This window comes from Sturnus vulgaris, chromosome 3 (assembly GCF_052056855.1).
Source record: "Sturnus vulgaris isolate bStuVul1 chromosome 3, bStuVul1.hap1, whole genome shotgun sequence".
Taxonomy (NCBI): Eukaryota; Metazoa; Chordata; class Aves; order Passeriformes; family Sturnidae; genus Sturnus; species Sturnus vulgaris.
Window position 1 is genome coordinate 96,394,873 of NC_142245.1, and position 24,645 is coordinate 96,419,517.

The 24,645-nt window shown below is 34.6% G+C and overlaps 1 protein-coding gene across 3 annotated transcripts in view; it reads left to right on the forward strand.

Annotated features, from left to right (window-relative positions):
* Window positions 1-24,645, forward strand: part of SNTG2 (syntrophin gamma 2) — a 222,223-nt gene that overhangs the window by 88,069 nt on the left and 109,509 nt on the right. Inside the window, exons 2-4 of one of the 3 annotated variants that reach the window (XM_088162358.1) lie at window positions 5,902-6,039; window positions 15,334-15,385; window positions 15,473-15,530. In XM_088162358.1, the coding sequence (XP_088018484.1) occupies window positions 6,002-6,039; window positions 15,334-15,385; window positions 15,473-15,530 (148 nt within the window). In that variant the 5' untranslated portion in view covers window positions 5,902-6,001. Of the gene's footprint in view, window positions 1-5,901; window positions 6,040-15,328; window positions 15,386-15,472; window positions 15,531-24,645 lie in introns of all 3 variants that reach the window. The other 2 variants (XM_088162356.1, XM_088162357.1) reach the window with 2 other exon arrangements.

Consider the following 24,645-nt stretch of genomic DNA (forward strand, 5'->3'; position numbering starts at 1 on the left):
CTCTGCATTTGTGAAACAGTTTCATTAGATGTAAAAGTTGTAATATGTTAAAGTTGAGAATAAGGACAACTCCATATGTAATTACAGGAAAAAAACATCCTCTGTGAGGGAGCTCTGTATGACTGATTTCAGCAAGTTATAATTGATTTCTGTCTGCTTTTCGTTTTACTGAATGGTTCTTTGTGTGTTTATGGTGCTAATGGAATCACTGATTGATTCTCTGTGTTCCACAGTTGTGGCACCTCTCTCACTGTCTACTGCCTTATCCATTTGTTGGTTCATTGAAAAGTGTTTATTTGTGTTCTTACTCAAGGCACCTTAAGACTGGAGTTATCTTTTCATCATGAAAGACATGGGCACATTTTTTATTAAGATACAGTCATCTTTCAGACTAAGTGCTGTGAAAATCATTATTATTTTCGAAGTTTGTTGTAAATGTCACTCATCCATTAGCAAGGCCCCTAAGTGATAAACTGCTTCAGACCTTAATAGTTATTTTTCACCCATCCTATAGCAGTTGCAAGTTGATCAGTCCAGGTGTCCTTGTAAAGCCAAACAGGTTTTCTCCTGGATTCAGAAGTCCATTCATATGCAAGAAGTCACATAATTTTGAATATTAGTGTGAAATAGATCTAAATGAGATTTTCTTTTCTGGGATTTTGCCCTGAGAGAGGATTACCAGTACCATTTGGGCAGATGTTTGTTCAGTTTTCTCTCAGAATCCCTTAGCAGTGGATGTCCATAATTTATCCAAGCAATTTGTTCAAGGACTTCCATTTCCTCGTAACCGGAATATATTCAAAGGAGGAGATTTCTGAATTATTTTTTTCCTGATTGCTGTATTTGTAATAAATTTTGAAGTATGTAAAACTGTCACTATGTTCTCATATATGCTGTCTTGAAATTAAATAAATAACCTGAATTTATCTTGAATCACTTACACATCCTATTTTACATATCTCTGACCACTTCTAATTTTTTTTGTTTCTCTCATGACCCTTTTCAGCTCATTACCTCTTTGATGTAGTGTAACCATGAAACAACACTGACATAATACTATATAAAAGGAAACAATATGCTAAGATGTATTAAATGCAACACTGGTGATGGATTACTTCATGGCCATGAAATTTTGTTCCCTCACCTTCAGCACATTTAAGGAACCTTCTCTACTACCCAACTAAAGAACTGTACTTTTATTTTTACTTTTAGGTACTGTCTTGTAAGACTGAGAAAAAATCACTGGGAAAGAATATGAAGAAAGAGTGTGTTTTCCTTTATTGCAACAACAAAATATTGATGCTCATATTTTTCTGCCAATCTTCAGTGTTACATACCTGTTTCCATTCTTTGAGACATGGTGAAGAAGAGCTTTTTTCTTCCATACAGATGACTGTTCTTCCTATAGTGTAACACCTTGTGCTTATTTTTCCCTTTATATTTCATCCCATTTTAAATCTCTTTATGTTAGTAAAAGATATTTTAAATTTGAATTTCTCAAATAAATAAATAAATTTGAAGTAGATGTGAGCCAACTGTAATTTAGTGCTCAGGGCACTATGTAAGACTACCTGAAGCTCTCTTTCTTCCTAATCTTAAATGATGTTGGATAAAAATCAGTGACTCTAGTTCTTCAGCAAGTGTCTTCAGCAAGTATCCCAACTATAAGTATAATACAGATATGTAGTTTCAACAGAGTTAATTTCATTTTAAAAAGTGAAATTGGATCAGAAAATTTTATCACTAGACCTGTGAGGTAAAAATGTTGCTGATAAAATAATATTCTGGAAATATAATGTGGTGTTGTTTCAATGGGAAAAGTTCAAATATCATGCTAAAAGAATTTTATTTACAAATAAGAAAAGGTTATTTATGAGTTAATTTTAGCAGATAAAATTGAACTTCAGTGCCCTGAAAGACAGGCATGTATTTATTAAGGACTAAGATCAGCAAATGGTGTTTTCTGCTGGAGAACAAATGTATCTCAATGCAGAGGAATTTTTTTGCAAGCTATTTTAAAATAAAACAATGGTGAAGAGAAGTATTTTATGCCAGTAGGACTGAAGTTTATTGTAGGGATACCTACCTTGAAACACAATTTGCAGCTGTGAGCTTTAGACTGCAGATGCAGCACATTGAAAGAGTCATGTTACTTTGAGTAGGGTCCCAAAACACTATACTGAATAGGGAGTGCTTTAAAGCAAGAACATTGGCTAGGGACCTTCTTAAGTAGTCAGCAATAAAACTGATAAAAGGATTCATCTGTCGTTCTAGCTCCCTCTAGAGAGGAATGTTTTCTGTGGTATTGACAGTTTTGAGATGGTTTGAGAAAGTAGGTTTCAGTCTTTTTTCTTTTTTTCAAAAAGAGAGCAGTGTTTATGCTTTCTTAAAAGTCACAGCTACTGTGATGCTTGTATTACTGATCTTTGCTTCCAACCACATAGTAAACATGCACATGAACACCCACACACTCCTTTTCCTGAAGCCAGTGTCTAGAAAACTGTCAGAGATATAAAAATCAACATTTAATTTCTTCTTCTGCCCAAGTGAATTTAAATTTGTATTCCTCTAGCTCTCAATGTATGCACTGAAATCCTATTGAGATGCAACTCCCTATGAACTTCCTGCATGCTTTTTATTACAAAACATATGATGTCTATATAATTTTGGAGAGTTATTTTGACTTTTCAGTCCTCAGTATTTGATATCAATTACTTAGAATGACTACTATATAGACAGTTTTTAAATGAGAAATCAAGATGAACATAGCTAGTTAAAATGTGAGATATACATATACATGCAAAGACTAAGTTCTCATTTAAAGGTCCTTGTTTGAAGAAACCTTTTGTCTGGAGTGGATTTGCCCACTGGAGTTATGTATCCCATCTCTTTAACACAAAGAGAGAACAAGGGAATGTGCTGAACTTTGATTCAAAGCCATTTATAATGGTCTAAAAAAAGCTGACTTGAAAGGCTGAGAGAAATCCAAATGAATCTTATTGATTCTGAAAGAAAATAAGGTATTGCTGCATGTCATCTTGGATCACATCAGGAGTTAGATGAAGTGTAATGCAGGTGTTGGATTTTAACAGTAATAGATGAGCTTCAGTCGGACTTCAGTTGAAATAGCATGATGGAAAATGCTAAACTATTTAATAGGTCACTCTGCATATTTCACTTTTTACCTGATCATCTGTTACAAATGATAGTTCAGAGTTTTTTTCATTGTGTTTCTTCTAAACATATGTAATAATTTATAGCCAGAGAATTGTTCTGGGTGTAAGATGTATGCAGAGTGCTCCAGAGCTCTGTTCTTCCAGTGTTTCTGTAAAGCATGCTCTGGTACACAGCAAAAGTAACAGTGGTCACCAGTCCAGGTGGGACAGTGATGCACAACATCTGAACAGCAGCAAAATTCGGGAACAGTGGTTTTTCAAGGCTGTAGTTCTACTGTTTGGAAATACTTCCTGCTGGCAGCATGGTTTTTAGGCAGATGGTACTGGCATAGTTTTCGTATGTTGTCATTCACAAAAACGTATTGAGAAGGCATTCACACATGCTGAAAAGGTGGAAAGACTCAAAATCTTGGAAAAATAAAGAAATGTTGGATTCCAAACAAGTGAGAATGATTAAGGCTTTATACCATGACTGAACTTTCTTTCTCTTAGACTTACCCAGCAAATACTGAATAGATTTTTCTGCCCACAATTAGACACTTATATTTGAGTTGTTATTTATATTTACCTTGTAACTCAAAGTAGAGAGTTATGATTCACTTGTTCCCTTCTAGATAGATGGATAAAAGAGATCAGAAAAGCTCTGAATTTATGTTTCAGAGGTGTCTGTTGCTCATCGCTGCCTGGACAGATTCTAAACAGCTGTCTTAGATGAGGGAATAGAGTTTTTCAGTCTGAGAAAGAGAAGGCTTCAGAAAGACCTCAGAGCAGCCTGCCATTATCTGAAGGGCAGAGATGCAAAAAAGCCAGAGATGGGCTTTGTACAAGGGTATGCAGTAATGGGACAAGGCAGGATAGCTTTAAATGGAAAAAGCGTAGGTTTAAGTTACATATGAGAAAGAAATTCTTCACTGTGAGGATAGTGAGACACTTGAACAGATTCCTCAGAGAAGATGTGGGTGTCCCATTCCTGGAAGTATTCAAGGCCAAGTTGGAAAGGACTTTGAGCAACCTGTTTAGTGGAAGGTGTTTAGTCCAAGGTGTTGAAAGTAGATTATTTTAAGGACCTTCCCAGCCCAAACTGTTCTGTGATTTCTGCACTGTAAATTTTTGTGACATCCATTACAGGCTGAAGATACCTACATCTGGATGTCTGCTGACATGACTAATGTTTGTATCTCATTATGAACATGGAAATCTGATCTTGCCTCCAGCTAGAAAAAGACCTGGATATTCTAAAAAGCCTGTGTCAGCTTTGCATGTTCAGAGGTCTTAGGATAGCTCAGTGTCTTAAATGGCAGAAGTGACCTACATGGGGACAATTGCTTTGAGTCCAGGGAAAGCCCAACTACATGAAAAATTCACCTGAGCAACTGCTGTGTATATAATTCAGAATAAATTTAATTGTTTTCTAGGCTGCATTTTCTATTTCTCCTATAAGGGAGGTTTTGACACTCAGTTGCAGCATAGAGCTATCCCAAATTTAACTGTCTTAAGCTTAAGCAGATCCTGTTTTTAAAGACTGAAAAGTTTTATTGACAATCACCACAGAACTTTTAATTTCATAGAAATGGAAATATTATGAAGCTAATTTTTCATGTTTAATTTTAAAATCCCTCAAGTACACGACATGTTTCTTTAATTCCATTACTGTTTTTTATACAGTCTACCATTTAAGAAAACATGGATTAACAATTTTATTTTAAATCTTTTAAAAACAAATATTGCAGCTAAAACTTAAATCATTCTTGATTTTTCTTCACTTGCATAAAGTGCAATGCTGTGATGATTCTGTAATATGCATTACAAATTAATAAACAAATAGTACTTCTAAATATGATCACTAATTTCAGAACAGGTGTTTTTGTCTTCTGTGCAGTGAATGAAAAGATCTGAAATTTCATTTGTCTGCATACTTTAACAAATAGCTGTAAGAAGTCCTAATACCACAGTTTTTGTTTAAGAAAATATCTGACTGAATGTTAGTGGGAGATTTAAGTGAATAAACCAGAAATTAAAATAAAGTTTCTTTTCTACTACTCATGGAGAAAACATTGTTTATACCCAATAGTTGACCATCCTATAGAGTTTGCTAGTTATTAGTCCAGTCATGATGTAACTTACGAAATGTATGTTCATTTATCCTAAACAAAATAAATTCTGTAACAACTGGGTTTAATTCTGTGTTTTACAATGTGAAAACATAGTTTTCTACTGTAACAGAACTCTGTATCTTAATGGCAACTTTTATGTAGGGTACAGTTCTTTTTCTGACAGAGTGGAACGAACATCTTTAAGACAGAAACAATATTTCACTTCCCCACACCTTGCTAAAAATGGAAAATGTGTTCACATACATTTATACTTACCTATCTGTTTATAGAACATTTTCATAAGTCTTTGTATAAATAAAGTCAAATAACACATCATTAATTGGCAGCATTTCTTTGTGGAACAGTACAGTGGAGAAATATTTTAATGGGTTATTTTTTACACTTTGCATATTAATGTCTATTTCAAAGTCCACTTAGCCTGTATTTTCCAGTACAAAAGAGGCTTTTTAGGTCTAATCCATTTTAAGACTGAAAAGTAAACCAGTTTTCTGCTTTCTGTAAATAATGCTCGTTTGTACGCTTTTTGTTTATTGAACGGGATAGAGCTTGTTATTCAAAATTATGAAATGTCCATATTCGTAATTTTTTTGTGTGTGCCTCTTTTTTTGCAGACTAAAACTGGTATTGCATTGTTATATGATGAAGTATCTGAAAATGCTTATGACATCCGGCTGAAGCTTACAAAAGAGGTATTAACAATTCAAAAACAAGATGTCGTCTGTGTTAGTGGAAGTGATCACAGTGCAAATGTAAGTGCTTCTATATCTCTGTGCTTTTGACTGTGCACTTTAATGTCTTTTGCAGAGGTCACCTTATTGTATTGGAGTGGAAGAGATTTTATTGGGTAATGGAAATACGAGTAATTATAATAATACAAGTTGTTGGGTCTTCTGTGCTTTCTTACATTCATAAGTTTAAAAACTGCATTTTTGACCAGTGCCATACATATTTTATTATGATATTTATAATCTTAATAGAAGCAAAAACGTCTATAAATACCAAAATTAAAGCATTCTTCCATCAAATATTGCTGGGCCATTAAACTAATAGAGAAATGGGAAAAGTATTTCCTAGTGGAAGCATTTGAAGAGTAAACAGATACGCCAAAGTTTTCTTCATTTGTGTATCAGACAGGATGTCTGTTCAAGGGCATTGAGCTGACTGAGAGAACACTTGACAGGCACTTATTTCACTGTAATTCTCTTTCAGGCACAGATGGAGCTTAATCAGTGCCAGCACGTATGTGGTACTTTTTTTAACCAAAATTCAGTTATGCTGCATTTCAAAGCCTGGGGTGACTCTAAGCTATAGAGGAATCTTCTGTGTGACCATTTGGTAATGTCACTAGGTAAATAGGTGGCATTTTGCATGAGCAAAAGGGTGTCTAGGTTTTCAACATCCCTAAGTAATGTATTTCATTTCCTCGTATAGATAGTGTTCTTCTTGAATTTGGAATACATATACTTTAACTGAGTAAAATCAATTTCATTAACCTTTGTGGTGTTTCTTAGAGTGCACAATTCATGGCAGGCCCTCAGAGGGGGCCAAGGGAGAGTGTTTCTGTCTGCTTGCTATATTGTATGTGTCATGCAAACTTAAAATCTGGCACTATTAGGTGTGTTTATGATACTCTGCTAAGAATTAGAAGCAAAAAAGCATATATTGGGTGTCTGTGTGTGCATATATGAGTATGTTAGACAGTTTGTCTCTATAATATGTAAATATTTCATTCCTGCTGCAGTAAGTATTTACATAAATTTTAAATATCACACATAAAATAATTTGAAATCACTTTTAGCAATTCGAAACATTCTGTACTTGTCCATGGAATTCTGTGGAACATGACCTGCTCTTTAAAATGTTCAGAAAGGTTGATTAGTGACAGGCATGTCCACTTCTGGTTGGTTTGCTGAGATAAGTATAAGCCTCGTTCATCAGCTTTGCATATACTTTCTGCTTCACTGAGAAGCATGAGAAAACACAGCTTGCTATTTTTTTTTTTTTTTTTTCACCAGGCATTGCTGGTAATGCTGATAAGTTTTATGCAAAGTAGTTGCAGGAGTCATAGTAAAATACAATGAGACTTCAGTATATAGTGTCTATGCATATAATTATACATGATTGCTATGGACTCAACGGTGTTTAAATGCCTTGTGTATGAATCTCATACACAAAACCCCAAAATTCTATCCTACATAGTCCTAGGTTACTTCTTGATTGAATCAACACAAGCTCGTTGCATCTGACAAAACACTCTATCAAATCAGTGTATGTATTGATCAACACCAAAAATACAGCAGTACACCTCCCACCCAACATTCTCAAACTCCAACCAAAAGCAATACAAAATGTCACCCCAACAACCCAAGTCTGCCTCATAGTAGCAAGATTTGGGTTGATTTTCATGCCTTTTCCTCCTACATTTTATGGGTACCCTAAATAGTATTTCCTGATGGAAAACAGGGCAGGGAGATAAGCTATGAAAATATTTAAGGAATTGAATTTTGAAATAAATTCTGGAAAGTAACAGACATTGCAGAGGAGGCATAGCTGGGATGTGCAGCCACTGCATACAAAATGATCACAGTAATGGGTAGAGCCTAGAAAGAAGTGATTACCAACACTGTGGCAAAGAGAGACAGTTTTTTCTGGTTGTAGATGTAGTGTTAATGTGTGAAAGCAAGTGAATTTCAAGTACAATTCAGATGGTAATTTAGGTTGCAAAGTATTTAGGTTGCAAAGTTGCAAATTATTACGTGGCTCTAGGTATGACACTTCTGCCTCATAATATTCAGAAATAAGAATGGGCAGTCCTGCCAAGCTGGCCTTTCCTGGAAAACATTGTTAACATTATCCTTATTTTCCCTAAGTTTTCTTACTGAAGACTATGAAAACTAAATTTTTAAGGTCTGATCTGGTTTTGTGTCCCTTAAAAAAACCTCCCGAAGGTCCCTTTCTGAAAGTGTTATCTGCAGTCCTCACAGGATTCTGTTGTCAAACTCTAATGAGAAAAATGGATTAGACTGTCTTCATGGCCATAATTCACTTTTTCTGCATTATACTTTGAACCAAATAAAAGCTTCTGGACAACTAGCATTTCATATGAACTCAAATTGAGTGTAACATGATACAGTGTTACACTTAATTGGTGTAACTGTTGTTAACATTGTTAAAAACACTGTTAACATTGTTGTTTTTTACTGTGTGTAAATTTCTAGTGCATAGGAGGTCAAAAGCAGAATTTGAAATCAGGCTGAAATAGCTGGTAGTTCTCTTGCACTGAGTTTGGTAAGTTTTACAATTACAGTTGCATGACAGAAATTCCAGAGATAAATGCTTTATATTTCAAGTGGTTAAAGAGAATAATTTTTATCCCTGATCTATATGATTCAAAATATTAATAGAAAATTGTAACCTGAAAGTCAATGCTATAGAAGTCGTAAAAGATCACATTGTCTTACTGATTTATTCTCCTTTCTCTGTACTTTTTCATTCTCAGATACTCATAGTTAATCTTTATTTTACACATGGCCATTCATCAAAGTAGATCATTTGCAACAAAAATAGAAATAGCTTTTGCCTTCTTTTTGTACTCACCTCAAACACATGGGAGGAGAAAAAAAAACTGTGTGTAGAATGACTTTTCCTCTTAGGTGGGATGTTTGAATGGAAAATTATTGTAAAGGAAAGTTCTGTTTCTGCGTGAGTTAATACTTTTTTCTCCAGCCACTTACATGGGACAGCATTTGTGGGATGTATTTGCTACCAGCCTCCCTTTTTCTGACAGATTCATTAATCCTGAGGAACACTGAGGATGGGATTTGCAGCTGTGCATATTTAGCTACACTGAGGAATGGCAAAGACATCAGTGATCACTAGAGCTACTGTGACGAGTTGGACTGTCAGCAATAGAGATTATTCCCAAGGATAAAAGACTCTTACTTAAAAAATACCTTTTACTACCATCATCTAGGTCTATTCCTGTTTCATGTTTTGTCATCTGCCATTCATTTAAGTGCTACTTTTAAGCACTGAGAAAGCTTCACCTTCGATGAGAAATTTTATACCTGGCTTACTGCAATTTAATGGCAGTTCAGCCCATTTCACTTCTTCATGCAATCTTAGACTTGATGAGAGAGTAATGAGAGGAAAACATGATTTTTTAAATTCAAGGTGTATATAGAAAAATAGTGTAAAATCAGCTGGTTTTTTGGTATTCAATTTTTTCACAGTAGACAAGTTACTTTTAAGTATCTCTAGAAATCCTTCTGGATTTGGAGCTAATTAGGGAAGTAATATTTTCCAGTGCTTTTAAATATAATGTTACATTTATAAAAATAATTTTCTATATAACTGTTTATAAATATTTATATAATTTATATTTATGTGCTAAACATGCAATAATTCCATCATGGCACATTTCAGATCTTCAGACTTGGCAAATTCTTGTGTTCTAAGCAAGTCTTCATTGACTTCGTGTTACGTTTGGGGTGTTCAGATTTTAAGGATAGAGGAGAATGTATGAGTGCATCAGAATCACAGTGGTAGAGTTGCCCTCTATGTGAGGCAACATTTGGAATGTATCAGGCTCAGTCTTGGAGTGGATGATGAGATATTGAGTGTTTATGAGTTGGGATAAAAGGGCAGAGGAGGATAAAAGGGCAGAGTGGCAAGGGTGGCACTGCTGTGGGTGTTTGCTGCAGGCTCCTGGTCAGGAGGAGGGAGGGCTCAGACCTTGCACAGGCAGCTCAGAGCAGCCTCACAGTCACAGGCTCTGGTTCTTGTGGGGCATTTCAACCAGCCTGACACTGCTGGAGAGGCAGCACAGCCAACAGCCCAGGAGCATCCTGGAAAGCCTTGGTGGCAGCTCCCTGACACAGGTAGTGGGGGTTCCCACAAGGAATGGTGTTCTCCTCAACCCTTCACTAAAACACAGGGAGAGCCTTGTTGGAGCTGTGAAGGCTGGGGGCAGCTTTGGCTGCAGAGACCATGAGATTGTGAAGTTCAGTACAGAGCAAGAAGAAGCAGGGCAGCAAGTAAATTGTAACCTTCCACCTCTAAATGCTGGAAGGCAGACTTTCTCTTGGTCAAGGAGGATTGTTTTAGAGAACACCTAGGCAATCCTGACATCCACAAGTCCAGGGGCCCAGACAGGATGCATTCACAAGTGCTGAGAGGGATGCTAAAATTAATTACTTCCATACAGTACCTCATCCTTAATATTCTTTGATTTTCATCCATGTATATTGCTTCATCCTTCTGTTGACAGTCCACAGTTTTATGTCTCTCATCTTTTCATAAGCATTTTCTTTCCTTTATTTTGTATTTTATTTTTATAAGAAGAAGAACAGAAATCCATCTGGTTTTTCATCAAAATTGGTCCTTCTCACAGGCCTGATTTGTCTCTGAATTGGTCAAGGGTCAGGCAAAGAGGTTTTGAAGGCAGGTGTATGACATCTTGATTGGAAGAGGACTCCTCAGAGGCTTATTTAAGTCTAATAGAATTAGTATAACAAAAGTCTTTGCATGCTGGGTACTCAGTGTTCCAGCTTTGCAAGCTGTGTCTTAGAATGAAGCAAAGTAGTTGAATAAAGAAGAAAAGCAGCAAGATGGGTTTTGTTGATTAAAAAAAATAGTGTCTGAAAATACTGTTTAAATCCCTGATGAGATTTCTATGGCTTTTCCTTTATAACTCAGATGCTAATAAGGACACAGAAGAATGTTATTTTAGAAAACCTCTAAAGAACAGATCTGTTAAAAATCTAAAAGGTTTTTTTTTTTTCTGTTTTTTTTTTTTTTAACCCAAGGAAATTTCTTTCTAAAGAGCTGCTAATATTACAGTTTTCCCAGTGACTGTTCTACCATTGCTGGTGTGGTATTTTAGTTCAAAATGTTGTTTTTGGGTTTTTTTAAAAAAAAAAGCTAATAATGAGCAATCTCTGGTTTTTTTCTATCTTTTTTGAAGCATCAAGTGAATGATTAAGAGTCTTCCTTTTGAAACTAAGATCACTTGTACGGAGAAAATGCATTATTTAACTGTTTGTTGTTTGTTTTCCATTCTCTGGAAAGCTGACCTAGATACTTAGAAGATAGCTATCAAGTAATTCCTTAGGAACTTTATTATGATAGATCATATGCTTGTCTTGCTGCCAACCTGAGAACAGTTACAAGTTTGCATCACAAAATAAATATGAGTATTTCTCAGCACGATAGAAAAAAATTTATTATTAACGATAGGAAGAATAAGTAGCTTAAAAAAAAATGTTGATAATTATAACAGAACAGAAGAATGCAAAAGACACTTTAAATATCCCTGAAAAAAAATCTCTCCCAGAAATGTGGAAAGAGTCCAGCTAAGTGTGAGTACTCATACCAAGATAAAAGAAAGGCATCACATATAAGCCACACATATACATAAATATGTGTCCTTTAATATTGTACATACTGTGTAATTTTTTTTAAATGTCGCTTTATATCAATGATTTTGAAGTGCTTCAAGCAGAATCTCCTGAAATCCTCATAGTACATTATTCAGAAAGATAGATAGACAGATATATATAATATTTTTTTTCTAATGAGAGATTCCTTACCACAAGTACCAGTCCTGGATGTTAAGGATGTGTTAATAGTGACATATTAGGTAGGCATTGGCAGGTAGATACAAATTCTTCCTAAAACACAGCAACAGAAATAAACACTGCCATTGCCTTCTCATGTTGCCCATTAAGCTTTAGTCATATCACTTCATATGATGAAATACCAAGACATAAAAGACCTTCCCAGAGATAAACTATTCTACTAAGTCATTGTTTTTCAACAGAATCTAGTAAGACTTATGTGTAGAGCTATCTCATACCTAAAAGATGGGTATTTGACCATTTAGTTCTCTCCATTACTTTTGAAAGTGTCATTCAGTTCACAACTAATGAAAGTATAGAATTTTTTTCAGCTACATTATTCATTTTAGCTATTTAGCTATAAGTACCTGCTACCAAGTATCTCTTCTCTATACAGTTGTTGACATAGTGCTCTTTTAAATGGTGTCTTTGTCTTATATGGGTTTTATAAAATTTTCTGTTGTATCTGTTTTTCAATATATTCCTTGTCTGACATCATTCTCGGAGTTCCTGAAATTTTCTGCCCGTTGACAGCTTGCAACAATAAAAGGTCTCAAAAAGATAGGAGTATTTCATATTGGTATCCTGCCAACTACCGTTTTATTACTTACATTCTGTCTGTTCAAATACACTGTGAGATTTTATGTGGAGTACTACTTTGTCTTCCAATCTCCTGGAAATAGGAAACAAAACAGGCTGTTGTGCCATGGGGGGTCCATAATTGTTTCTGTATGGTAGCACACCTGTACTGAGTGATTGTTATAGAGTACACATCAAGTGCTTTGGAGCCCATGAGAATAAAGCGTTTCAAGAAACTGTAGGTACTACTGAACAAAACAAAACAAAGTTCTAGTTAAAAAGCAAAAAAGATTAATTTTTAAAAAATTAATTTCAACTTTGTATTCAGATTGATACTTAGTAAGACTGACTGAAGAGTTTTTCTTGGCTGTAATTAAATAAAATTGCACAGTCAACTATAGCATTGTGTTTTGGTTTTTTTAAACACTGATACAAATATCTGTCTCACTTTACTCTAAAACCCTAAATAAATTCGTCTGGAAAGAAAAAATTATATCTAGCCTGCAGGCAACCAAAAAGTGAAATAAGTTGTTTGTGTGTTTGACTGAGCCATACACATTGGGTTTTCAGCTCCATAAGTGCATGATATTAATGTCACAAAAATATAGGTTTCTTTATTTCTCCACAAATATTGCTGTTCAGTCTTGGCAAGATGTTTTGGAGTAGAATTTTCTTCCACAATTACTTGCAAAGCTTCTGTCCAAGTTTCAGAGTCATGGAAATTTTGTGCTTACATAACAAATTCAGGACTGATTCAGACCTAAAGTCTACTGAGCCAACTGTCCTTTTTCTGGCAACAGCTGTTAATGTTTCCTTGGGAAAGCCCAACAGGGCACGAAAGTTACACTTTTCTAGTAATAGCAAATCATATATGATCATAGAATTGAAATAAATTTGTGTAAATGATCTTGATCACGATACTTAATCATGCTGAACTTTTAGCATTTTCCTTTGCAATTTGAACAACTTGAAAAGAAGAAAGTTTTTGCATTTTTAAACATAGCATTTATAAGCTGTTATGTAGGAATCATTTAGGTATGAGTTTAATACCTTCTTTTAATAGGAATATTTTAATCTCTGCAATAAGCAATACTGTACCCTATTAAAATAAAAATATCAAGATTATACCAATGTTATGCAATTAGATTGCTTCATAGGGCTATCTATCAATGATATAAAAATGCATGTTCACTCTATTTGAAAGTATAAGATGCCAATAAGTAGTACCCTTCTTGTCTTTTTAATAAAATAGCTGAAGCTATCCACGTAGCAGCTTTCTATTTGTTTCTATTCTATATTTGTATTTCTATTTCTATTTGTACGTATGCTAAAGCAACCTAAATGTGGAAATATTTATTCCATTGTCTCCTCATGACGAGATATATTAGGATAATATGTTTTCAAGGTGTAAGTATAGGTGGAGTAAAACAAGAATTAAGTAAGCAGACAGCCATTAGTTCCTGTAAAGCATCTCTTGGGAACGAGTCACTGAATTCAAAGTTAGGGATTTGTTCTGATTCAGATCGGATCTGAACTTTGTCAGCAAGTGTGATCATTTTGATTAAAAGTTTTGATACAGTTCCAAATGAAGAAAAAACCTATGAAAAAATTTACATTAACACGGATTTCAAGGAAACTGAATTATATCAGCTGAAATTGAATCATATAAACCTTTTGATATTTAAGGCACTATGTTTATAATGCAGCAGTTTTCCATTTTTAGCACAGACTAGTGTAGTACAGTATACATGGGAGCAGAAGCAATTTTGAAAATGTATTAAATTATTCTTATTTTTTTTTACCATATGGATAATTTTTCTTCACCTAAAATGAAACTGAAATTCCAGATTTATTTTGTTATGCTTTCCCCTGAGTCAATATGAACATATGTCTAGCATGATGAGTGTGACCAAAAAAAAAAAAAAAAAAGCTATATATATATTAAAATAACTAGTTATTATAAGATTATGGTCTTGGCTACTGAAATAAAAAAATATATTTATCTGGATCAGTGAAACTGTAAAACACCCAGACAGAAAGTATGCAGATAAGAGTAATCTTATATACAAATTCTAATGTACAGAAAAAGAAAAAAAATATATTATCTTATATGTTTAGGAATTACTTTAAAGATGGCATTTTATCCACTAGTGTTCAGCATGTTCCAAAAAAAGTTCCCATCAACTGTATAATTATTTTCAACAGATGAAGTGCTATTATTATGTTGTCAGACACCATGAGCTACACATTATTGAAACGTCAAATTCAGCATACTGTTAAACATATGATAGATTTCTCTAGAAAAATATTGACAAAGGTTTATCTTCCTTATGCACTTAGATCTGAAATGAAAAAAATTAAACATTTGGAACAGACAATCACTAGAAGTTTTTCAGCATATGCTGCTAAAAAAATAAAAAGCCCAACAAAAAAATCCTATAGAGATCTGAAGATGTGGACTAGAAAACATTGGGTTTTTTGGTTGAAAAATTAGAACTAATATGCATGCATGATAGCTATGAAAATGCACATATCTGAGCTCTTCATATAGTTTTCCCTTGTCAAAGTATGTACAAATTTCTGTTCAGGAAGAATATCACTTCAGAGATGGAAAAGCATACTAAAATCTGAATACACAACTCACTAGTTCTGCTCTTTGTGATGAGGAATTAATTAAGGGCCTATAAATCAGTGTTGAAAGATACTTCAGAACTGATTCGTCAGATTCTAGACTACTTTTAAAAATTATTTTTTTAAGTAAATGAGAGCCTAGGAACATCTTTTATGCTGATTCAGATATTGTATTTTCACCTAAATTTATTTTTTCTACAATTTTCTAAAGCACAGAACTGTTACACTTCGTAGACAACCAGTTGGTGGCTTGGGCTTAAGCATAAAGGTATGGGTAATGTCTCTTTTCTTCTTTTAAATTTCAGTATGACCAGTTCAGTGTTGAGATCTCATGGTCAATATGTTTCTCTTACAGGGTGGTGCTGAGCACAAAGTGCCTGTCGTCATATCAAAAATATTTAAAGACCAAGCAGGTAATTTATGCTATTTACTTATATAGTACTGTAGTTATTCATAGTTTCAGGAATCAGTTTTTACTTAAGTAAGCCAGTTATGTTATAAACAAAATATTTAAAGTTACTTGCAAAAACGTAAGTATGACAGAGGGAATCTATTGATGTACTTAACTTTTATGATGCAGAGGATAGAAAAGCAATTTTTTTCCCCCACATCATAATTCACTGCTGTATGGTCTGACTGACAGTGCCTAGGTGCTTGCAGAGAGTGATTTGTAATGTTTGTTATGGTGAAGGTAACGAAGTACTAAACCTACTTATACTGCAAATCTTTTTTTTTAAGATATATGATCTCACCAATCTGGGAGCAGTGCTGTTACTCAGTACAAAAGGAAGATAATAGCAAAGCCTATTTGCAGTATTGCTCTTCTAGTATCAATATAACTGGAAATTAAGTAAGAGAACATGTCTAAATTTATCTCACAGGAGACATGTAGGCAACATTTCTTGGCTTAGATTCTAGCGTTTAATGCAAGAGAAAACATCTGGTAATATTATTTAAGGGAAAATAAGAAGTGTTCTACAAATATGTGCATTCTTTCTCCATTTATATAATATATATATTGATACACAGACATGCATACCAAAATACAGATGTGTTTACATATAATAGAATATCTGTAAAAGGTTTAATATAATGTGTGGAAATGTTATACATGACGGAGAGATGAGACTGATGCAAGTTTATCTAAAACTAAGTTTTGTACTAAAAATCTGTGTATTCATAATGTAGATAAATCATCAGTGGACTTTCATTATACAAGGTACTAATAACAGTGAAACTGATTGGCTGGCTTTAAGAGTGGCTTTTAGTTAAGCAGTGAGATTTGTTGCTGCTTCAAACAAATATACTGAATTTTAAAAAATAAAAAAAGCTTTATTATCCAGTAATGTTAGGAAATAAATAATTTACCTGATAAAAAAGCAATTTCTTATCAGACTTTTTACTGTTTTCTGTACATGAATAAAATGCCTGAACGTACATGAGTAAAATTCTCCTTAGTAACTAAAGAGCTGATTTCCTAAAATGGTTGATAATTTGTGATACTTTTAATGAAATTTAATGCCTTTTATATAACAACACTATAAAGTCATGTTTACAACCTTACTCTGTTTAAATATAGTACTATATTTTAGTTCCAAAGCTAGAAGCATAATAGAATAAAACAGTTGCTTCTTTTTTAGATCTCTATAACATTAGTGCTGTCTAAATAAAATAATTAGTTGTCCATTTTCGTACTATTTTTTTCAAAAATTGGATAAGTGATTTTATTGGTACTTACCTAAGCATCAACTGACAACATTTTGTGCTACAGTTTTTGAAAAAGGATGAACATTTCAATAGGATTTCATTTCATTATTCCACAAAAGCACATCCATAGTAGCAGTGCTTATAAATACAATTCTTATAGTTTTCACCTCTCAGCTGGGATCATTGTGTTTATAAATTTCAAATTAAGTTATTCTAGATCACCCTTCTTTCCTGAACAAGTTCACTGAAACATACACAGAAACTCAGTTCAAGAGCATAACTTTACATTTCTGGAGTACAAGATTAAATGGTCACTCAGGGCTGGACACTGATGTCCAATGCATTGCAAATCACAGTAAAAAATATCCTGAGTTTTTCCTGAGCACGTCCTCCTCAACAGCAAGTTTTGCTAATTCCAATGACTCATCACCAAGTTTGGCCTTTTACATTTTTTCTATTGGTTGTGTCTTCCATTCTAGCAAAGGTTACTTTTTTTCCTTCTCCAAAGCTTTTGATGAAGTTAATTGCAGAGGAAAAAAAGTTCTGTGCCAGACAGAATGAGAAAAAGTAAACGCAAACTTTAAAAAACAATGTAGAGTTATGAATTCAAGAGTAAAGTGATATAATTAGCCACAGAGTAATTTTTATCTCATAGGAAATAATTTCACTTCCAAAACCAGGATTTTTTTCCTACCCATACATCAAATCATCAGTTGATTCAGAGTATTAGCAACATTGCTGATAATCTCCTAGACTATGAAAAGAATTATTGATGTTGAAACTTCTCAGTAATGTTATATAAGCCTGACTCAGGCTGGTTTGGTTGTTTTTTTTTTAACGTAATTCAATATAGTATTGTTTTTCTTGTGTTTTCCGTTTGAAACTGAATTAAGATGTAGTACCTTGTACACGTTGCACATTGACTGATGATTTGCTATTAGTTTCTAGGTGTGTAATATTTTTATATATGTGCTATAATCATATTGACAATTTATTTAGGGCAAATAGTGCTGTGGACTTACAGTCAAAAAAATGTAGAGTTTTATCCTTAGAGCTATGTAACTTAATGTCCTGAACTTGGAAACGAATCATATCAGTCAGGTTTATTTGTTTTACAGTGAATCCATCAGATCGGTTAAAAATACTTCAGATGCTTTATGTGGATAAAGTATGCAAGCTTTCATGCATTGACATCTTTCTCTGTGTATTCCCATTTTTGATTACTAAAGATTCTTTATGAGTTTGTGGAATCTAGATGGTGGAGGTTGTAAAAATGAATGGATTTTGAAATCTAATCTCATCCTATGTACAAGTGATTTACTGCATATAGTATTGGAAATTCTGGTTGTTTAACCATCAAACAATAAAGTACTGGTTTGTGTTGCAGAATTATCCAGTTAGGAATCACATTTTCATGTGATGCAACTTTTCATTTTTTGAGACCTTTTGCAATAATCTGACTACTGCTGCAAGTTCTGCTCATAAGTCATGTAATGTGTGGAGTCAGACAAGCAGCAATGATAAAACAGAGCAGTGGATTCAGCTCATGAGACATGATGAAAATAGATAAATAAAATTAAATAAAGCCCAGTGGAATAGAGTTAGTTTGCATCGTGCTAGTTTAAAAAAAACCACCTGCATTAAGAGCCAAAATTAATTAAAATCTTATTTTGAATGCATTTTCCCACCTTCTGTGACAAAAGTTGACTCATAACTCACATTCTGCTGTGTTGAAAAATCTTCTGTTTTATGTTAAGTCTGACTGATGCTGTATACCCTGGCAGGACTGGAATGAGCTCCAGACATTCAGCAACTGAAACATTCTTGCCTTAAAACTATGTGCTCTGCAAACACAGACTGTGTCCAAATATCACATCCTGGCTTCCTGCATCCAGGACCATCTGGAGGACATGGCATCAGTTTGATGAGGGCTTTTCACAGTTTCACTTACATGCCAAAGATGGTTTGTTGTGAAATTGTATGTGGTACCTCCTCCATGGGTATATTTCTGGGTTTTGGTGTTGACTCCAGTTACCAAAAGGGTCCAAGCACAGTAACCCAGCCTAGTCTGGGCAAGCTGGTGGGCACGATGTGAGATTGCACCAAGCTGCACAGCATGGTTCTATCCACAGCTGATGTTTTTCGTCCCTACAGCTGTATTCTGTATTCACCTTCGTTTCATCAGCCTTGGAGATTCATTCCACTGAGCTAGTCAGCTCAATATTAAGAATGAGTTAAGCGCAAACAGAGGTATTTGGGTTTATAAGGAAGCCAGAACGGATAAAAAATTTGTTACACCTTGTGCTAATGAAGATGAAGAGTGAATACAAGGCCGTCTTTGAACATATTGCCTCATTAGAACATAAGGCCTCATTAGAATATAAGACAATTGAAGATGAGTCGTGTTTAATTTTTGGACATTATTTCCTAATATCACTTAAAAATTTCTTCAGGATTTTTAGCATTAATCTTATTTTCTATCAATCTTTTATTATCTTTGACACTGTTATTTTTCTATATTATTAGAAAGCTATTCTTTCTCATGGATCTATGCCTCCATATCTAAACTTATTTTCAGAAGGCATGGAAGAACATTCTTAACATTTTGGATTTCTTTTAAACTGTTGCCTTCTCAAGACTAGACAGACCATGAAAAGCAGTACCTCTTAATAGAAGGAACATCTTAATCAACTGTTGAAGATCACTCAACAAGTAAAAGCAAGGTATTTTGAGCTCTGATTCAGGAATTTTTTTATATTCATACTAATAAGAATGTATTTAAGATCCAATGTCAGTCAATAATTGAATTAATATAGTTGTGTTTTAAATCACAGATTAAAGGTCTTGCTTGCTCTATCTTTGCAGTCATGAGTGTAGTTATGTCCAATTCACGGAAGAGAGGGGAAAAATATATCTGGATATGTTGAAGTTGTCTTTCTCATCCTTAATACTAATTTTTCCAGTCTTTTAATTTCATCCAGTTTCTTAACTATTCCTTTAGATTTTCTTCATACAGTTAAATACTTATGCATATATTTAATGTTAATCTTGTGAATTGAGAGGTTCATGAAGTCAGTGCAGCTACCTGTGTGCTTTAAGCAGCACTTTTTGTCATAAGACAAAAACATACCTTGTATGTTTCTCATGTTATTCAGGAATTCAACAAAATTTGAGTGAAAATATGTACTGTGACCAATCTTGAAAAATACAAAGACATCCGATTATCTACAGGCTTAAATCTGCATAGAGATGTACATCAATTAGCTAGTTGTAAGTAAATATTTCCAGAGACTCTGTTCAGTAAATTTACCATTTCATTAGCTTGGAAGTTTTGTAAAATTTGATACAGCCCTTCTTCAACCCTAGTGGATAGGAAAAGTAAGCAAACCTAGATTAACTGGTTCTTTTCCCTTCTAACTGAGTGCAAAAGAATTTTTAGTAGTTCATGTCTCTGTCTGAGGTTATTTTTTTTTTTCAAAGATTAGAATGATGGATCATTTACATTTGGGAAAGTTTTCCAAATCTAATATTCTCAAAAGTAAGGTTTTAGGATTTTTTAATGATTATTTGCATACCATTACTTCAGCATAAGCCCTTTTAGGTTTCTCTCCTGCTTTCTTTAGTTCAGTAGTGTTTTTGAATTTAATCAACGTACAGCATTTAATCAGCATCAAACCTCTTTAACGATAATTAAGATGAAGAGTAAAGGCGATGTAGCACTATTTATTGTAACACATGCCTCATTTTCTGTTACAGCCTGGTATGTCTCTGCTTATCAGTACTTTGTGCTTATTTTCTTTTTAGTCTTTTTTTCTGGGCATGTTCAATATACTTCTACTAAAATATTATTTCAAGTAAATCTTCAAGAGGCAAACTAGATTCTGAAAAAGTTGTGCTTATTGTTTCGGTGAAAAAGGTTATATGCTCTGTGGAGATCTTTTTGAAGTATTTTGGTTTTAGTATTACTTCATTTTACACATAGTGACTGATAATTTTAGAGCAGCCCTTCATAAGCACCTTTATATATGAGGATGTTGCCAGTGGGAAAAAGTTCCACAGTGTGGAAGATTTTACTTAATATGTAGAGAGAATGTGATTTCATGAAAACATCAATAGACGTATTGTCTTCAGGTTTAAAATATGCCTTAGAGAAACAGGACTGACTTTTTGGCTCCAAATAGTTTTTCCAGTCACTTTGTTTCTAATATATTTCTAAACTATATTGTAAATTCTGAATTGTAGTGACACATCCTCTACAATTTGATTTATGGAAAATGTATTTTTTAGTAATCGTCATTGATTTTAAATTATAGATCATTGGCTAAATCCAAAGTCTTTCATCACAGACATGCAAGCATAGCCAAGATGGCAACAGCAGGCGTCCAGCTTATTGACTTAGTGTGCAGCATAATGCAGTTCTAGAGAAAATTCTCTGGTTGTCCCAAATGCTATGCTTGTTTCAGTTCATAGAGGGTTTACACATAATGCTCCTTCTCTCATTTACTTATGTGGACAGCCTTGATTGTTTTTTGAGACTCTGCAAGCAGGATATAATTGCTTTGTTCTCTTAAACTATAAAATTTGTTGGCTAACACGGATGAGGTGGCTGGGGATATTGCAGTATATTCATCCCCCCTGTGGAATGTGCAATGGGTCTTTGCTGACCTGGCAGTCAGCAGTCCTGGGGGAAAGGTTCAGCCTCCACTGTTCCCTGGAAGGGAATTATATTCTGTGTTGCCAAGATACAACTCTCCATTTACCCAGCTTTCTTCCATGAGGTTTTATACCTTTTCATATCACTGCTTTTCGTTTTTAAGCCCTGAGCTGTTAAAAAGTGCTATTTCAATAATTTTAGCTTTGTCTAGAATTTAGATTTTTTTGCATGAATACTAGTCTATGTATTCTCAGAAGGCTTAGACAACTACTGTGCTGTTGTGTCATTATGCAGTGGATCTCAGATAGATGATCATCCAGGACGATGGTAATACCTACCTACCTGCCCACAGATCTTCATCATGCACTCTTTCATTAGGATGTCAGCTCTCACACAAACATTTGCTGGTTCAGTATGATTTGATTTCTTGCCCTACATTTTTCTGTTTTCACCTCTTACAGAAATTCTTTCCAAATTCATCTCTCACATTTCCACATCTCTTTCTTTACTGTGCTTTTTCCTATATTGCTGTTTCCAACCAATCTTCCCAAAAGCAGCAGCTGCTTTGACCACCCAACAGTTCCAGCAACAGGGCCTCAGGAGAGCATCACTGCTGCTGCCCACATGTGCTCTCCTTATCACATCTGTGGCCCACACATCAGCTACTGGTACTTGTTGAAGAGCAAACAAACACATCTGCCTTGCTGCTGTGGAACATGAATCCTACTGTGACCCCCACACAGACAGAGTAATATCTGAGGATTGGCTTACTACAGTTTGTCTCCTGGAGGAGGCTGAGGACACACTCTCCCTGTGTTTCACCTTGTTTGGTTGTTGTCCAGGTTCTACACTGATTCCAGTTTCAGGCACTATTGCAGTACTTGTAAGCAAGGTCTGTTTCTGCCTACTGGGGCTTCTAGCAGTTGTTACTGGCAGCAGGAGTTCATCATGGTGTGGCACTGGTGTCCCCTAGGATAGACTGCTTAGGGGTCCACAAAACAGAAAATTTTTTGTACTAATTTTCCTTGTGCAGCTTCTCTTCACTTGAGAGTATTTAGACTGGAGGACCAGCCTGATCTCATTTAAAATCCCTGACATTTACAGTATGGATATAAGGAGCCTCAGCATCAACTGCTTTGATTCATGATCTCCTTCTGTTCTGCCTCTTCACACGTGCCTTTTGCATCCTGGTTTTCAGGCGGGATAAGATTAATTTTTCTTCTTAGTAGATGGTACAGTGCTATGTTTTCAATTGAGTATGGGAATGATGTTGATAACACACTCTTAAATTTAGTTGTAACTAAACAGTGCTTTCCCTACATGAAGGACTTTTCACTGTCCCATGCTCATCCTGCAAACAGGGGCAAAAGAAGCTGGGAGCAAGCATGGCCAGGAGAGGTGACCCAAACTGGCCAAAAATATATTCCACGGCAAAGAAATATTCCATACCATAGAGCATCATCCTTGGAATATGGACTGTGGGGAATTGTTTGGGAGCTGCCAGTTGCTGCTTAGGGATGGGCTGGGCATCAGTCAGCTGGGGATAAGGAATTGTACTGTGCAACAGTTGTTTCTCTTGGGTTTTATCACACACTGACTTCTTTCCATTCCTATTATTATATTATAGTTCAATTATTCAGCTGTTCTTATCTCAACTCATGAGGTTTTTTTGGTTTTTTGTTTTGTATTTTTTTCTTTTCCAAGTCTTCTCCCCATCCCTGCCGGCTGGTGTGGGGTCAAAGAATGGGGTTGGAAAGGAGGGTTTAGCAAGTGACTGCATGGGAAATAGTTGCCAGCTGAGGTTAAACCATAGCAAGTTGCTGATACAAATATGCTTAAAATTTCTCCACACACTTCTGAGTCAATCAGACACAGTGGACAAGACATGCATCCTTTGAATTCATCCTTTTCTGCTTTGCCACAACTGGAATTTCAAACTCACCCTCTTCCTTCTATGTCCAATTCAAGGATGCTTGCACATTTTTAAAACAGCCCAATGGCCCTAACAAAAGCACTGAATTTAAAATTGTTCACATTTTTCATTATTGGTGTATGTATTACTAACATCTCAAATAAAAGTTCAGTATTGAGATGCCCAAGCTAGTGTTCAGCACTTCTACCAGTGTATGTACCCAGAATAGACGACTTCAGTTTGCTTTGTTATGGCTTTGAACTGCTTTAATTCCATTAAATTTCTCCATGTAAATGTCTTTTCTATACCAGCTATTACAAATTATATCCATATTTTTAAATACAAAGTAGGATGAGAAGTGAGGTAAACACCTACAATGCGACTTGTATCATGATTTTTAAAATAAAGAGTGAAATATTTCCTAAGTACTGACTAATGAACTATCATCTTTTAACTGCCAAAAGAGTGATGAACAATTTCTTTTTTAAAAAAGTACTATTTTGTAACAAAGGTACATTTGCTATAGCAACAGCTAAATTGAAGAAATCAGCAATACTCTATGCAGTCTTTTCTTTCTTTTTTCACTTCTATTTTCATTTCTCATAATACTATCTTCATTAACATTGATGACATTCTTCTAAGCCTCAAGCTGTGACCTTAAAGGTCATGTATAAGACTGATAGACCTTCTTTAACACTATCAGTCTTTTCAGGATAAGAGCCTTACTTTTAATTAATTAATGCATTTCATGAGATAAACCTCCTCAAATTCCAATTAAAAAAAATAAAATTTAAAAGTTAGAGAATATACTTCAAAAATGTCATTGTTTTTATCTGTGGAGAATTGTTTGAATTTTCATGACATTATTCCCATTAACTCTGTAAGGCAGGAAACATGCAAATTGTAGATTGAAATAATGTTGTTCCTAGGGAAAAAACTAACTCAAACTTCATGTTATAAATGGTATTATATTCTAGTCACAACCTCTTTAATTACAGCAGTCCCTGTAAATTTGTTCAGGAGGAAAGGAATTGCTAAGTAGTTTCAGAAACTCCTGTTTCCCTTTTGTGGAAGAATAATGAAAAGTGTGAATCATATTTTCCACATAATTTAATGAAATCCTTCATTAGTGGGAATTGACATTTGTATTCCATACTAAACAAGTTCTTTATGCTTGGAAAGTAGCTCTCTTAATTTGTTTAAAATTGCTAGTTATCTATTACCTCTTTTGGATGAATACTGATTTCTGTGCCAT